Source organism: Triticum dicoccoides, chromosome 7B, assembly GCF_002162155.2.
Source record: "Triticum dicoccoides isolate Atlit2015 ecotype Zavitan chromosome 7B, WEW_v2.0, whole genome shotgun sequence".
Lineage (NCBI taxonomy): Eukaryota > Viridiplantae > Streptophyta > Magnoliopsida > Poales > Poaceae > Triticum > Triticum dicoccoides.
In genome coordinates, this window is record NC_041393.1 from 578,404,947 (window position 1) to 578,421,181 (window position 16,235).

At 45.5% G+C, this 16,235-nt stretch overlaps 1 protein-coding gene across 1 annotated transcript; it reads right to left on the reverse strand.

The window, feature by feature from the left end:
• Nucleotides 1-7,588: 7,588 nt before the first annotated feature.
• LOC119337110 (cell number regulator 13-like) lies at nucleotides 7,589-9,650 on the reverse strand. The gene is made up of 3 exons (XM_037609221.1): nucleotides 9,076-9,650; nucleotides 8,108-8,943; nucleotides 7,589-7,993 (listed from the first exon to the last, which is right to left on the reverse strand). Exons 1-2 carry the CDS (start codon nucleotides 9,523-9,525, stop codon nucleotides 8,773-8,775), a joined length of 621 nt encoding a protein of 206 aa, XP_037465118.1. The 5' UTR covers nucleotides 9,526-9,650; the 3' UTR covers nucleotides 7,589-7,993; nucleotides 8,108-8,772.
• Between the last annotated feature and the right edge of the window lie 6,585 nt (nucleotides 9,651-16,235).

Genomic DNA, 16,235 nt, shown 5'->3' on the forward strand with positions numbered 1-16,235 from the left:
TCCCTCCTTGATAGTATTGGCTTTTCCTATAGACTCAATGTGATCTTGGATCACTAAAATATAAAAAGTAGAGTCTTGAGATTTGAGCTTGAGCCAATCCTTTTGTCCTTAGCATTTTGAGGGATCCACTTCCTCTAGTCCATGCCACTCCATTGTTGAACTTATCTGAAACATACTAGGTAAAGGTATTAGTCCAACAAGAGATATGTTGACATAAATTACCAAAATCACCCAGGGAGCACCTGTGCTTTCAATATCCCCCTTTTTGGTAATTGATGACAACATACATCAAAGCTTTAGATAAAGATATAGAGATAACAAGTAAAGCTTTGGAAAGACATGTAATAGGCATAGGCTCCCCCTACATGTATGCAATCATATGAATATGGAATATAGGAGCATGTGAATGCATAAGCATGACAGAGAAGGCAAAGTGTTACAAGTATCTTGGCTATATGCATCAGAGCAAAGATGTGAATATGGGAAATGTACCTTCATGCTCATGAGTCTCTCTTGTGAACAGTATGTACATCAGCAAGAGATCTTCATACACATGATTGTGATGCATATACTTACCTTGTGGTCTTGAGTTGGCTTAGGATGGAATGAACCTGTGAAAACAAGGTTAGATAACACAGATGCACCTACTAGCCAGAGCAAACAAAAGAACCTACAAGAGTACCAAGACTGGGATGACATGTAGAGAGTAAGTACTGAGTACTACATTTAACATGGACATGTCCCCAAAGGTAAAAATGTGCAATGAATTCAAGGATTTTCTTCCCTTGGATGTCTTGCTCCTCTTGAATCTAGCTTGGGATATTAGGAGAAGATAGGGAACAGACAATCAGAGCTAAAGCATACAAGCAACCAAATAAATATGAACATGTCTTTTCCCCTCTTCAAGACATGTGACTTCTCTCCTCTTGAACACCAAGCATCTGGGATCCTTCAAAATTACTCTCTTTCTTTGAGTATTCTCTCCCCCTAGAGATATGATAAAGTTTGATGTGATCTCTCTCTATAGATAAAGTTTTGATGTGATCTCTCTCTTCCCCTTTGACATCAATTTCCAAGAAGGGTCTTATGGATTTGTTGTCACAAATAGGTTTGGTCCTTGAGTCACAGATCAAAGCAGCAAGAAAAAATGTGATGCTGGTAGAGGACAATATTCATTGAGTGGAGCTGGATCAAAAGAACACAGGAATAAGTGGCAAGCTGTTTTTCCTGTTCTGAAATCGGTATCACCGAGTTGTATACTTTGGTAGCACCGAAAGGTTTCGGTGGGACCGAAAATAACAAGCTGGTGTGACCGAGTTCATCACAGAGAAAACACTTGTCACCTCAGCTCACTTAGACAAGTAAGATCTCACAAAAAGATTTGCAATGAATTGGATGCAGGGAAATGCAGAGCAGAAAATAAAGAAAAGAAATCTAGATGAAGTTTTTTTTAAAGGGGAAACAAGTATGCATGAAACAAATGCAAAAGCACAGAAAACACACACGAGAGAACTTCATCTAGAAATGGCCGGCGATAAAGTCACTTATGTTAGAGTATATTGACATAGGAGTCAAGTGAGATCACTTGATCATAGGTCATACTCATCGTTTAAGATCAAAATGGGGTTACCATTTTTCGTTTAAGCACTTTGATGTATTCTCATATTGTTGAGTTGCTTTATCTCATGACTTGGAGTAAAGCTTCTCTAAGATGGAATAACATACCTTGGGTGGTGGTGTTGATCATGTAGTTGAACTTGTGTGGATTGCTCGAGGTTGATGTAGCTCATCAAGAGTTGGGAGCACCACTTGGAGTGTGAGTTCATCTTCCTACATGGGTTAGTTTTTGCAAGGAAGAGCACTTGTGTATCCAATATGACAGTCATAGAGTTCAAGCTTGAATTTGTCAAAAGGATATGTTTAAATGGTTCTGTGCTTCCTTGTCTTCAACTACAGTGGTGTAGAGACTTGTTGATGTAGAGATTGCTCAAGATGTGAGTGAGTTGCAATCTCATAGGTTTAGATTCACCCAAGTACCTACAAGGGTTAGATGACATGCAAGGTGCAAATATATCCAAGAAATAAGATTTTCTTCATAAGAGAAATATCAAGGATTAGTCAAGGGTTCAAGCCTTGCATGTATCCGAATGGAGTTCCTACTCCAAGTTTGAAGCATCAATGATGTTCAATTCACCTCTCAGCCTGCAAAACACTTTCTCATCAAGTGGTTTAGTGAATATATCCGCTAATTGTTTATCAGTGCGAACATGCTTAAGGTCAATGTCCCCTCTGGCAACATGATCTTGAATGAAATGATGTCGAACTTCAATATGCTTAGTTTGAGAGTGTTGCACAGGATTGTGAGCAATCTTGATAGCACTTTCATTGTCACAAAGTAATGGAACATGTTTCACATAGATCCCATAATCCTTAAGAGTTTGGGTCATCCAAAGTAATTGAGCACAACATGAACCAGCGGCAACGTATTCCACTTCGGCAGTGGATAAGGACACCGAGTTTTGTTTCTTGGAAGACCAAGACACAAGAGATCTACCAAGAAATTGACAAGTACCCGAAGTGGACTTTCTATCAACCTTGTCACCGGCATAGTCTGAGTCAGAGTATCCAACAAGATCGAAAGAGGCCCTCTTTGGATACCAAATGACAAAGTTTGGTGTATGAATTAAGTATGTCACTATCCTTTTCACAGCCTTAAGATGACATTCCTTAGGTGCAGCTTGATATCATGCACACATGCACACACTTAGCATAATATCAAGACGTGAAGCACATAGGTATAACAATGAACCGATCATAGAGCGATAAACCTTTTGATCAACCGGTTCACCATCTTTGGTCAAATCAAGATGTCCACTAGTAGGCATAGGTGTAGTCATACCTTTGCATTCTTTCATGTTGAACTTCTTGAATAAGTCCTTTGTGTACTTCGTTCGAGAGACAAAAGTACCTTCCTTAGTTTTCTTGATTTGCAAACCAAGAAAGAATTTGAGTTCACTCATCATAGACATCTCAAACTTCTCCGACATTAGCTTTCCAAACTTTTCACTAAAATGAGGGTTAGTTGATCCAAATATAATATCATCGACATAAATTTGGCATACAAATAATTCTCCATTAACCCTTTTAGTAAAAAGAGTAGAATCAATCTTTCCAATCTCAAAGCCTTTTTCAATAAGGAACTTGGTTAAGCATTTATACCAAGCTCTTGGAGCTTGTTTAATTCCATAAAGAGCTTTGTGAAGTTTGTAAACATGATTAAGTTTCTTAGGATTGATAAAGCCGGGAGGTTGCTTAACATAAACTTCCTCCTCTATTTCACCATTTAGAAAAGCACTTTTAATGTCCATTTGGTACAAGGTGATATCATGGTGATTAGCATAGGCAAGTAAGATGCGAATGGACTCAAGTCTAGCAACGGGGGCATATGTCTCACCATAGTCCATACCTTTGACTTGAGTGTAGCCTTGGGCGACGAGACGTGCTTTGTTGCGAACTACTTGTCCATCTTAATCTTGCTTGTTGCGAAACACCCATTTGGTACCGATGATGTTGTGGTTGTTGTCGGGCTTCTCAACCAATGTCCAAACTTGGTTTCTCTCGAAGTTGTGTAGCTCTTCATGCATGGCGTTTATCCAATCCAGATCTTCCAATGCTTCTTCAACCTTCATAGGTTCAATGCTAGAGATGAATGAATAGTGTTCACAGAAGTTAGCTAAATGATTTTTAGAGCGAGGAATTCTCCCAGTTTCAATATCCTTGTAGATTTGCTCAACGGGATGGTCTCTGGCAATTCTTGCTCGAACTCGTGAAAGCCTTTGCTTAGATCTTGGTGGAACATCTTCTTCATCTTGTTCTTTGTCTTGTCCTTCCTCATTGTTGTTGACGTTGTCGTTCTCTTATCGTGGTGGAGAAGGAGGTTGTTGATGTTCATCTTGGTGTGCTTCCTCGTTTTCTTTGTCTTGGTGTGTCCCACTTGTGGATGCTTCCGTGTCAACTCTTGGTTCACCTTGTCGTGAGGTAGAAGCTTCCACTTGGATGGACGAGGTACTCACCTTCACCTCCATTGGACGAACCTTGCCAATAGACAAGTCTTGTATTGCTTCTGAAGGATCTTTGTCTCCTACATCAATTGGCAATTGCTCTACTTGCGAGCCATTAGATTCATCAAACTTCACATCTACCGTCTCTTCAACCTTTCGGGTGAAATTATTGTAGACACGGTAAGTGTGAGAGTTTGAGCCATAACCAAGTAGGAATCCTTCATGAGACTTAGGAGCAAATTTAGAGCGACGATGCTTATCAAGAATGTAGCACTTTGAGCCGAATACTCGAAAGTATCCAACTTGGGGTTTGTTACTGGCGAGGAGCTCGTATGCCGTCTTGCCGAGTAGCTTATGAAGATACAAGCGATTTGTTGCATGACAAGCTGTCTCAACCGCTTCCGCCCAAAAATGCTTTGGCATCTTGTACTCATCAAGCATCGTTCTCGCTATTTCGATGAGCGTCCGGTTCTTCCTCTCAACAACTGCATTTTGTTGAGGTGTGTACGTAGCCGAGAACTCATGTGAAATCCCTTCTTCGTCAAGAAAGGTGTCCACATTTGCGTTCTTGAACTCCGTTCTGTTGTCACTCCGAGCTTTCTTGATCTTCACTTCGAACTGATTTTGGGCTTTCCTCGCGAAGTTTTTGAAGATATTTTGGACCTAAGATTTATCATTGAGAAAGAACACCCACGTAAATCTTGAAAAATCATCAACTATAACTAGACCAAAAGAATTTCCACCGAGACTTCTGTAAGCGTTGGGACCAAAGAGATCCATATGAAGTAGCTCAAGTGGCCTTCGTGTGGTCATGATGTTCTTCACGGGATGCCTTCCTCCAACCTGTTTACCTGCTTGACAAGCGCTGCATAGTCTATCCTTATCAAATATGACATCGTTAATGCCAAGGATATGATTACCTTTAATAAGCTTGTCAAGGTTTCGCATGCCCACATGACCTAATCGTCTATGCCATAACCAACATTTAGAAGATTTAGCAATGAATCAAGTTCTAGGTTGAGCCTTTTTAGTGAAATCAACAATATATAGATCACCTCTACGAATGCCGGTGAAGACCATTTGATGATTATCTCTACGAAACACTTGGCAATCTACTTTAGTAAATAGGACATTGAAACCGAAATCAGCAAGTCTAGATACTGAAAGTAAATTGTATCCAAGAGATTCAACGAGCATGACATTTTTTTATGGAGCTATCATGTGATATGGCCACCTTAGCAAGGCCAACCACTTTACCCTTTGAGTTGTCACCGAAAGTGACAAACTTTCGAGGACAGTCATTTTCAGCAAGCTCACGAAACATGTATTTATCTCCGGTCATGTGATCGGTACATCCACTATCAAGAACCCATTCCTTTCCGCCTGGCATATATCCCCGAAGATTTGCCATAAGACCAAAGTGTCTCATTGCATCATCAAGATCAAAGTCATCATCATCATCATCATAGTATCCATGTTCAACATTGTCATGTTGTGGATCGATTCCTAGATAAGGTGATTCATTAGAATGAGTTTGACAATGATTTCCTTTATGAATTCTAGTAGCTTCAGAGATAATATCACTAATGATTCCAACATTTCCTTTGGCACGCATAAGGTTTGTAAGTTCAAATAGACAGTTACCAAACATAGGATCATTGGAATTCATCTTACTTAAGGCAATAGATTTATGGAGAATTTCATCTAGATTTTTCAAGGAATAATTCGGAAATTGTTCCTCAAGAAATTTCCATATAGTGTAGGCACACTCAAGAGTAGGCAAATTTACAATCAAGTTTCTAGGCAAGCCTCTAGTGATAAGATTAACAGTTCTAAGATTGTGAATCATGTCAATTGACTCATCAAGGGTAGGATGCATAGGATCAGCATGGGATGCACAAGGACTAGCAATGTACTTGTTTAAATGATATTGATTGAAGATCACAAGCATCTCATTTTTCCACTCATGAAAGTACTCTCCATCAAGTATAGGCACTCTATGTCTAAGACTCCCCAAAGTAGACTCATCCATCTTCCTCCAATGGTGATTAAACCAAAGCAATGGAGACCAAAGCTCTGATACCAATTGAAAGGGATCGAGAAGAGGTGTCTAGAGGGGGGTGATTAGACACAATGTACCAAAAGTTGCAGCTTTTAAAATCTTTAAGTTTAAGTGGAGTTTTAGCACAAGTTTAACAATCACAATACAAATCAAGCAAGCATGCAAAGATTATATGAGCAGCGGAAAGTAAAGCATGCAACTTGCAAGAACATAAAGGGACGGGATTGGAGTGTGCAAACGCAATTTCGAGACACGAAGATTTTTGATCCGTGGTTCCGATAGGTGGTGCTATCGTACATCCACGTAGATAGAGACTTCAACCCACGAAGGGTAACGGTTGCGCGAGTCCACGGAGGGCTCCACCGATGAAGGGTCCACGAAGTAGCAACCTTGTCTATCCCACCATGGCCGTCGCCCACAAAGGACTTGCCTCCCTAGGGGTAGATCTTCACGAAGTAGGCGATCTCCTTGCCCGTACAAACTCCTTGGTTCAACTCCACAATCTTGTCGGAGGCTCCCAAATGACACCTAGCCAATCTAGGAGACACCACTCTCCAAGAAGTAACAAATGGTGTGTTGGTGATGAACTCCTTGCTCTTGTGCTTCAAATGATAGTCTCCCCAACACGCATCTACCACGTGTATCTAACAAATGAGGCCAGATCGAGCCCTGCATCCCGCATCTACCACGGCTGGAGCCTCCTGCTCCAGCAAATGCAGCCCTCCTAGATCCAGCGCGGCCCATCAGTGCCCTCGACAGCCTCCACTCGCCGCCCGGTGCAGTGCAGACGCGCCCTCCGCGGCGCCCACCTCCGCGCCAGGCCAGGAGCAGCACGGGGCGGAACTCGGGCCCTCGTGGCGGCAGCGCGCCAGATCCGCGCCACTGCCACTGCCGGACCGCTGCCCAACCCTACGTCGGCCAGATCCGCACCTGCCCTCCACCCCGCGCCCTCCTCCTCCTTTACCACGACACCTCTCGGCGCCCTCCTCCTCCACCTCGCCATCTCCCGGACGCCGCACCAGATCCGCTCACATGGACGCACAGCTCGTCGACGTAAGCCGCGGAACAGCCGCCCACCGCCCGATGATGCCTCCCCCAGCAGCCAACCATAGATCGCCTCCGACCCGAGGAGATCCGCCGTCGGGCCGCAGGCCCGCCGCGAAGCCGGCCGTCCCGCGTCGTCCTGGCGCCTCGCGGGGAGGGGAGGGGCCCCGCCGCCGCCGACGTACGCGCGGGCTTTTCCCGGCGCCGTCCCCTGGCGGCGGCGGGGGAGGGGGCGAGGGTGGAGAGGGGCTGCGGTGGCGGGCTGGGTTTCTCGCCCGGCCACTCACAACTGCAACTGCACGTTTGTAGCGTGTTTTGTTTGTCTTGTGGTGCATTTTCTTTGACCAACTCTCAAGGATTCAATCAATATCTTGTACCATCTCCTCTCAAAATATAAGATTTTTTGTATACTAGACGGATGTAGTACCATTTTGCTGCATAGCTTTATTAATATAAAGTGGGGCGTATGCCTGCTTGGACAAACTCCAAGGTACGCCCAATGGTCATGCGCAGTTACAGAGAAACTCCAAGGTACGGCCAATGGCAATGCGCAGATACAAGGTAAACAAGAACCATGTGTGAGAACCAGTATTATCTCTGCAGTTTATGTAAATCTGTAACTCTGGCCGCGGGCATTGCAAAACGGGTTTCTTTGGGATCAAAAGAAGTTGAATGAGACAAGTTTTGCTGGAACCAACGTCCTATATTCGCTCTTCTAATTTTCTATCAGCTCTGAAGCCTGGATCAATTGTACAGTGGCACTGGGCTTGAGACTTATTGCTGCTTCCGAGCTCACCTCCTACTATTCAGATTGCTTAGGCTGAAGCTGGTGAAAAATTACAAGTCAAGATCAGATGTGACGCAGAATGGCAAGAGCTATTGTTGCTATTTTCGCTACAATGATTCTTTTTCCTGAAATAATAGGGTATAGAAAAGCTACCTTTGCTTATATAGATGAGAGAGGGCCTTCAAGCAAAGTCATGTGTGATGCAATACACAGGCTACCCTTTGAAACTGGAGGGTTGCAGCATGTGAAGGGGCCATGGAAGTTTCTTTACACCGATTATCCAACAGCACCTGTGATGGCGACTGCGCCTCCGAAACTGGAACTTTGTGATCCTGATGGATCAAAATGTAAGCTTTCGGATGCAAAGGTGAACACCCAATAACTCGAGTGGCAAACAAACAACAATACACAAGATTCTCATGGTCAGTTCTCAACTATGATCTGATCTTCTGCAAGGAAAAGAAAATACCAACATACCTATTTGGCACACGAACGAAAGACCGACTTACAACTGCGGTTTGGATCGGGTGAACTTGAATTTCATTCTATGCCAGCCAGATTCTCCAGAGACAAGAGCACGAACGCGATACATAACAAGCACAATGCTAACTACTCCCTCCGTTCGGAATTACTTGTCTCGGAAATGGATGTATCTAGAACTAAAATACGTCTAGATACATCCATTTTCACGACAAGTAATTTCGAACGGAGGGAATAGCAGTTGCAGAAACATTGTGCTAGCTAGATAGTATAATTGCTAATCCTTTCAATCAATGAAGTGATGAGAAAAGAAACAATTGGTCAGTTGCACAACAATTTTAACTCCTGCAGATACATGCCAAGATAAATTTTGCCGACGGGTGGTTAATAGATATTAAAAAGAAGAGAAGGATGTAAACCATGTGTATACAGTGCCAAGGTATACTTCCTGAATAAGAAACTAGCAAGCACCATTCATCCGGCACAAAATATGGTCTTACCACAGGTGCCTGTAGAAACAAACAGATGACAAATCGTAAGTTCTGCATAATCAGGAAGGCAGAAGAGAGAACTTGAGTATTGAGTTTAGTTTCTGCTAGATTTATCAGAAACAATTAAAACTGGCTTGGAACTAGCTGTACCTCTTTGCATGAAGGAGGTTGAGGAGCAGCATCTTTGTTGAGGAGTCTGACCCAGGTGAGGGTGGTGTCGACGTAGCTGACGAGAGGGAAAAGCTGGAGGTAGAACGTGATCTCACCCTGCACCTCGCGGAGCTCGTCGGCGTGGCGCGCCCCCATGAAGCACCGGTAGAGGTATCCGCGGCCCTGGCAGGACCTGACGAGCAGCAGCGCACGCCGGAGCGTCTCCTCGAGCTGCTCAATGGGGTTCCTCGTCTCCGGCTGCTGCATGAGCTGCGCGGCGTGGAGCTGGTGCAGCAGGTCTCCGATCATCTTGGCGCGGCGCGCGAGCTGCAGGCAGGTGGCTCTGTTCCTCCGGACCGTCTGCGCCGCATCGGCGATCATCTTGATGAGCCCGTAGGCGTCCACTCCTGCAAATTGCGCAACCATGGCAGCCTGACCAACTAGAGCCATTGCTTATCTTGGTTTGGTTCCAAGAGAAGGAGGAGGAGGATGCGTTCACTCTGGGTCAGGGAGAGCAAGATCCAACTAGCTGCTCATAAAAAGGCCGCCCGCGAGATACGGTGTACAAGTGAAGACGATGACTTTGACTAGCGTGGGCAATACAGACCATATGCTCCTACGGTTCAATTATTGGATTTGTCAATCATGCCTCCATTATTGACATTTGGACAGAGATAGCTTAAGGTGGGTCTAAAGTTGGGCAGGTTCCCGGAAACTTCAGGCTTCTAGTATGAATGGTTCGTCAGAAATGAGACTGAGCAAGGGCTAGGGCAGCCGGTCCGACGTGACACGACCAATTGTTCAAGGTTTGAAGTGATACTTAACGAACTTACTGAGAAGCTTCCCATCTTGTGTGACCTCCATTTTTTTTTTTTTGAATTTTCAAGGGGGGAGCTTCCCCACCTGAATTGTATTCATGTTGCCTATATGGCTTTGCAGCCTATCCCAAAATAGATTCAAATGAACCGAAAATACAAGGGGATATGTAAGGAGAAGAAATAAAGAAAAGTGACACACACAACAACAACACACATAACAGGGGAGAAGAGAGAGGGAAAGCACAACACTACATCACAAGAGCACCGCCAGTGTAAACAAAACGACATTGGCCAGCCAAGACCAAACCAGGACACTGCACCATCGATGCAATCGAAAGGCGTCGCGCATCCGAGACTGCACAACGCCGTGACACCACCTGCGCTGTGGGGTGCAATCGAAAGGTCACGCGAGCCGAGACGACGCCACGGCACATGTGTGCCACCGGCACAGTTGAAGGGCATCGCGTGTTCGAGACCGCACAATGCCGCAACACCACTTGTGTCCTGGGGCACAATTGAAAGGTCACGCGAACCGAGATGACGCCACAACGCATGTGTGCCACTAGCATAGTCGCATAGGCACCGCCAAGCAGAGTCACACGAAGAAGCACTTGAACACGAAGAACAATGATGAAGACGAGGCAAGACGGCCAACCCCTAAGCCACGGCCCTCGCGGATGGGAGGAAACGGCATCCATGGCCGCCACAACAAGCCGTGGATCTCGCCGACCCGACGGACATATTGAAATTCTGTTCATGGGATCGATCACATCAAATCACGACGAACACACGCGTAAGCAAAAACTTTTGCCAAAGGCATGCCGTGCCTCTCTTTTTCCTCTTTTTATTTTCTTGTTTTCTCCACTCACGATGTTACAATCTGGCAGGCCTCGTCGTGTATATACACACACGCCAGGACCAGACCCATCAAACCGACTCAAGGTTGACTCCTACGCCTACACGAACATAAACACAAACCGACTGCTCCAACTCCTACTTGGACTCTATAATTCCTAATCGGACACACCTAACAAACCTAATCCTACTGACTCAAACAACACGGCATGCAAGTCATACGTGCACACGGACATGGCTACAAGTCCTAGCCGGACTAACTAGTACATGTGCTAACCGTAACTTGCCATGCATGTGCCTAATTAACCTAACACAAAACCCTATATGTATTAGAGGCAAGATTATGCCAACAGCTTCCACCTAATCTTGACTTGTCATCTCCTTGTACTACGTACTTCTGATCTTGGCTCGTTGTAGATCCACGACTTGACGATCCATTTCAACGTATGATCCACACTCCCAGTCAAGCTGCCATGTGGACTACACCGCCCACACCTAACGCAATACATGCCAACGGATCGCACACCGTCCCTTGTAGAGACAGGTCCTCATTGAAGAGAATCCCCTTCACTGGTCTTCGTCTGTTGGGGAACGTAGTAATTTCAAAAAAATTCTACGCACACGCAAGATCATGGTGATGCATAGCAATGAGAGGGGAGAGTGTGTCCATGTACCCTCGTAGACCGAAAGCGGAAGCGTTATGACAACGCGGTTGAAGTAGTCGTACGTCTTCACGATCGACCGATCCTCAGTACCGAACGTACGGCACCTCCGTGTTCAGCGCACGTTCAGCTCGGTGATGTCCCGCGAACTCACGATCCAGTAGAGCTCGAGGGAGAGTTTTGTCGGCATGACGGTGTGATGACGATGTTGATGAAGTTACCGATGCAGGGCTTCGCCTAAGCACCGCTACGATATGACCGAGGTGGATTATGGTGGAGGGGGGCACCGCACATGGCTAAGAGAGATCAATGATCAACTTGTGTGTCTATGAGCCCCTTGCCTTAGTATATAAAGGAGGAGAGGAGGGGAGGCCGGCCGGCCCCTATGGGCGCGCCAAGTGTGGAGTCCTACTAGGACTCCAAGTTCTAGCAGGAGTCCACCAAAGGGAAGGAGGGAAGAAGGAAGGAGAGGGAGGAGAGAAAGGAAAGGGGGGCCGGCCCCCTAGTCCAATTCGGTTTGGGCTAGGGGGGCCGCGCGCCCTGCCTTGCCCTGCCTCCTCTCTTAGACCACTTGGCCCATGAGGCCCAATACTTCTTTTCCCGTATTCCCGTATCTCCCCGGTGCTCCGAAAAATACATGAATCACTCAGAACCTTTCTGATGTCCGAATATAGTCGTCCAATATATATTGATCTTTATGTCTCGACCACTTCGAGACTCCTCGTCATGTCCCCGATATCATTTGGGACTCCGAACTACCTTCGGTGCATCAAAACACATAAACTCATAATACCGATCATCACCAAACGTTAAGCGTGCGGACCCTACAGGTTCGAGAACTATGTAGACATGACCGAAACACGTCTCCGATCAATAACCAATAGCGGAACCTGGATGCTCATATTGGCTCCCAGATATTCTACGAAGATCTTTATCGGTCAAACCGCATAACAACCTACATTGTTCCCTTTGTCATCGGTATGTTACTTGCCCGAGATTCGATCGTCGGTATCTCAATACCTAGTTCAATCTCGTTACCGGCAAGTCTCTTTACTCGTTTCGTAATACTTCATCCTGCAACTAACTCATTATTCCCATTGCTTGCAAGGCTTATAGTGATGAGTATTACCGAGAGGGCCTAGAGATACCTCTCCGATACATGGAGTAACAAATCCTCATCTTGATCTATGCCAACTCAACAAGTACCATCGGAGACACCTGTAGAGCACCTTTATGATCACCCAGTTACGTTGTGACGTTTCGTAGCACATAAAGTGTTCCTCCGGTATTTGGGAGTTGCATAATCTCATAGTCATAGGAACATGTATAAGTCATGAAGAAAGCAATAGCAATAAACTAAAACGATCAAGTGCTAAGCTAATGGAATGGGTCAAGTCAATCACATCATTCTCATATTGATGTGATCCCGTTTATCAAATGACAACTCATTCTATGGTTAGGAAACTTAACCATCTTTGATCAACGAGCTTGTCAAGTAGAGGCATACTAGTGACACTATGTTTGTCTATGTATTCACACATGTATTATGTTTCCGATTAATACAATTCTAGCATTAATAATAAACATTTATCATGAAATAAAGAAATAAATAATAACTTTATTATTGCCTCTAGAGCATATTTCCTTCATCATCCCACTACACGCTTGAGCTTGATCTCCGCTTCACGTCTTCGCCATCGATGCTACACCACACCGGACAACCCATCGACGTGACACGCTTCATCTTCAATCGATCATCACAGAGAGAAGCACTTGGACATGACGGCGACGACGACAACTCACTTACACGACGACGACCAGCTGCGCAAACTCGCACGACTCCACAACTCATCTATCTCCCCCAAACGATGATCTTGATGAGCTCCAGCGCCACACCTTGGCACCACCTCTCCCATCAACGATCTCATTTCGCCGCCTTGCTGACGACAGCCTACCGTCTCCCTCCTTGTCACTCCGCCTAATGACAATCGCCCGATCCTCCTCGCCGCTGCATCACCCAATGACTCCATCGCCCGGTCCTCCTCGTCGCTGCACCACCCAGCGACAACATCGCCCGCTCCGAGACGCTAGTAGGTCGCCACCCCGAGGTAATCGCGGCTTCAAATCGACATTGCTCTGATACCAATTGTTGGAATTCCGCCCATGTAATCAATCACTGTTGGAAATATGCCCTAGAGGCAATAATAAAAGTATTATTATTATATTTCCTTGTTCATGATAATTGTCTTTTATTCATGCTATAACTGTATTATCCGGAAATCGTAATACACGTGTGAATACATAGACCACAATATGTCCCTAGTGAGCCTCTAGTTGACTAGCTCGTTGTGATCAACAGATAGTCATGGTTTCCTGGCTATGGACATTGGATGTCGTTGATAACGGGATCACATCATTAGGAGAATGATGTGATGGACAAGACCCAATCCTAAGACTAGCACAAAAGATCGTGTAGTTCATTTGCTAGAGCTTTGCCAATGTCAAGTATCTCTTCCTTCGACCATGAGAGCGTGTAACTCCTGGATACCGTAGGAGTGCTTTGGGTGTATCAAACGTCACAACGTAACTGGGTGACTATAAAGGTGCGCTACAGGTATCTCCGAAAGTATCTATTGTTTTATGCGGATCGAGACTGGGATTTGTCACTCCGTGTAAACGGAGAGGTATCTCTGGGCCCACTCGGTAGGACATCATCATATGCGCAATGTGACCAAGGAGTTGATCACGGGATGATGTGTTACGGAACGAGTAAAGTGACTTGCCGGTAACGAGATTGAACAAGGTATTGGATACCGACGATCGAATCTCGGGCAAGTAACATACCGATAGACAAAGGGAATTGAATACGGGATTGATTAAGTCCTTGACATCGTGGTTCATCCGATGAGATCATCGTGGAACATGTGGGAGCCATCATGGGTATCCAGATCCCGCTGTTGGTTATTGACCGGAGAACGTCTCGGTCATGTCTACATGTCTCCCGAACCCGTAGGGTCTACACACTTAAGGTTCGATGACGCTAGGGTTATAAAGGAAGTTTGTATGTGGTTACCGAATGTTGTTCGGAGTCCCGGATGAGATCCAGGACGTCACGAGGAGTTCCGGAATGGTCCGAAGGTAAAGATTTATATATGGGAAGTCCTATTTTGGCCACCGGAAAATGTTCGGGATTTTTCGGTATTGTACCGGGAAGGTTCTAGAAGGTTCCGGAGTGGGGCCCACCTGCATGGGGGGACCCACATGGACGTGGGTAGTGGGGGCAAGGCCCCACACCCCTGGTCAAGGCGCACCAAGATCCCCCCTTAGAAGGAATAAGATCATATCCCGAAGGGATAAGATCAAGATCCCTAAAAAGGGGGGATAACAATCGGTGGGGAAGGAAATAATGAGATTTCTTTCCTCCCACCTTGGCCAACGCCCCAATGGACTTGGAGGGCAAGAAACCAGCCCCTCCACCCCTATATATAGTGGGGAGGCGCATGGGAGCTATACACGAAGTTCTGGCATAGCCCTACCTCTCTCCCTACTCCTCCTCTCCCATGGTGCTTGGCGAAGCCCTGCTGGATTGCCACGCTCCTCGACCACCACCACGCCGTTGTGCTGCTGTTGGATGGAGTCTTCCTCAACCTCTCCCTCTCTCCTTGCTGGATCAAGGCGTGGGAGACGTCACCGGGCTGTACGTGTGTTGAACGCGGAGATGCCGTCCGTTCGGCACTAGGATCATCGGTGATTTGAATCACGACGAGTACGACTCCATCAACCCCGTTCACTTGAACGCTTCCGCTTAGCGATCTACAAGGGTATGTAGATGCACTCTCTTTCTACTTGTTGCTGGTCTCTCCATAGATAGATCTTGGTGACACGTAGGAAAATTTTGAATTTCTGCTACGTTCCCCAACAGTGGTATCAGAGCTAGGTCTATTGCGTAGATTCTTTGCACGAGTAGAACACAAAGTAGTTGTGGGCGTTGATGTTGTTCAATATGCTTACCGTTACTAGTCCAATCTTGTTTCGACGGTATTATGGGATGAAGCGGCCCGGACCGACCTTACACATACTCTTACGTGAGACAGGTTCCACCGATTGACATGCACTTGGTGCATAAGGTGGCTAGCGGGTGCCAGTCTCTCCCACTTTAGTCGGAACGGATTCGATGAAAAGGGTCCTTATGAAGGGTAAACAGCAATTGGCATATCACGTTGTGGTCTTGCGTAGGTAAGAAACGTTCTTGCTAGAAACCCATAGAAGCCACGTAAAACATGCAACAACAATTAGAGGACGTCTAACTTGTTTTTGCAGGGTATGCTATGTGATGTGATATGGCCAAGAAGAATGTGATGAATGATATGTGATGAATGAGATTGATCATGTTCTTGTAATAGGATTCATGACTTGCATGTCGATGAGTATGACAACCGGCAGGAGCCATAGGAGTTGTCTTTATTTATTGTATGACCTGCGTGTCATTGAAGAACGCCATGTAAACTACTTTACTTTATTGCTAAACGCGTTAGTCATAGAAGTAGAAGTAGTCGTTGGCGTGACAACTTCATGAAGACACGATGATGGAGATCATGGTGTCGTGCCGGTGACGATGATGATCATGGAGCCCCGAAGATGAAGATCAAAAGGAGCAAAATGATATTGGCCATATCATGTCACTATTTGATTGCATGTGATGTTTATCATGTTTATGCATCTTGTTTGCTTAGGACGACGGTAGTAAATAAGATGATCCCTTACAAAATTTCAAGAAGTGTTCTCCCCTAACTGTACACCGTTGCTACAGTTCGTCGCTTCTAAG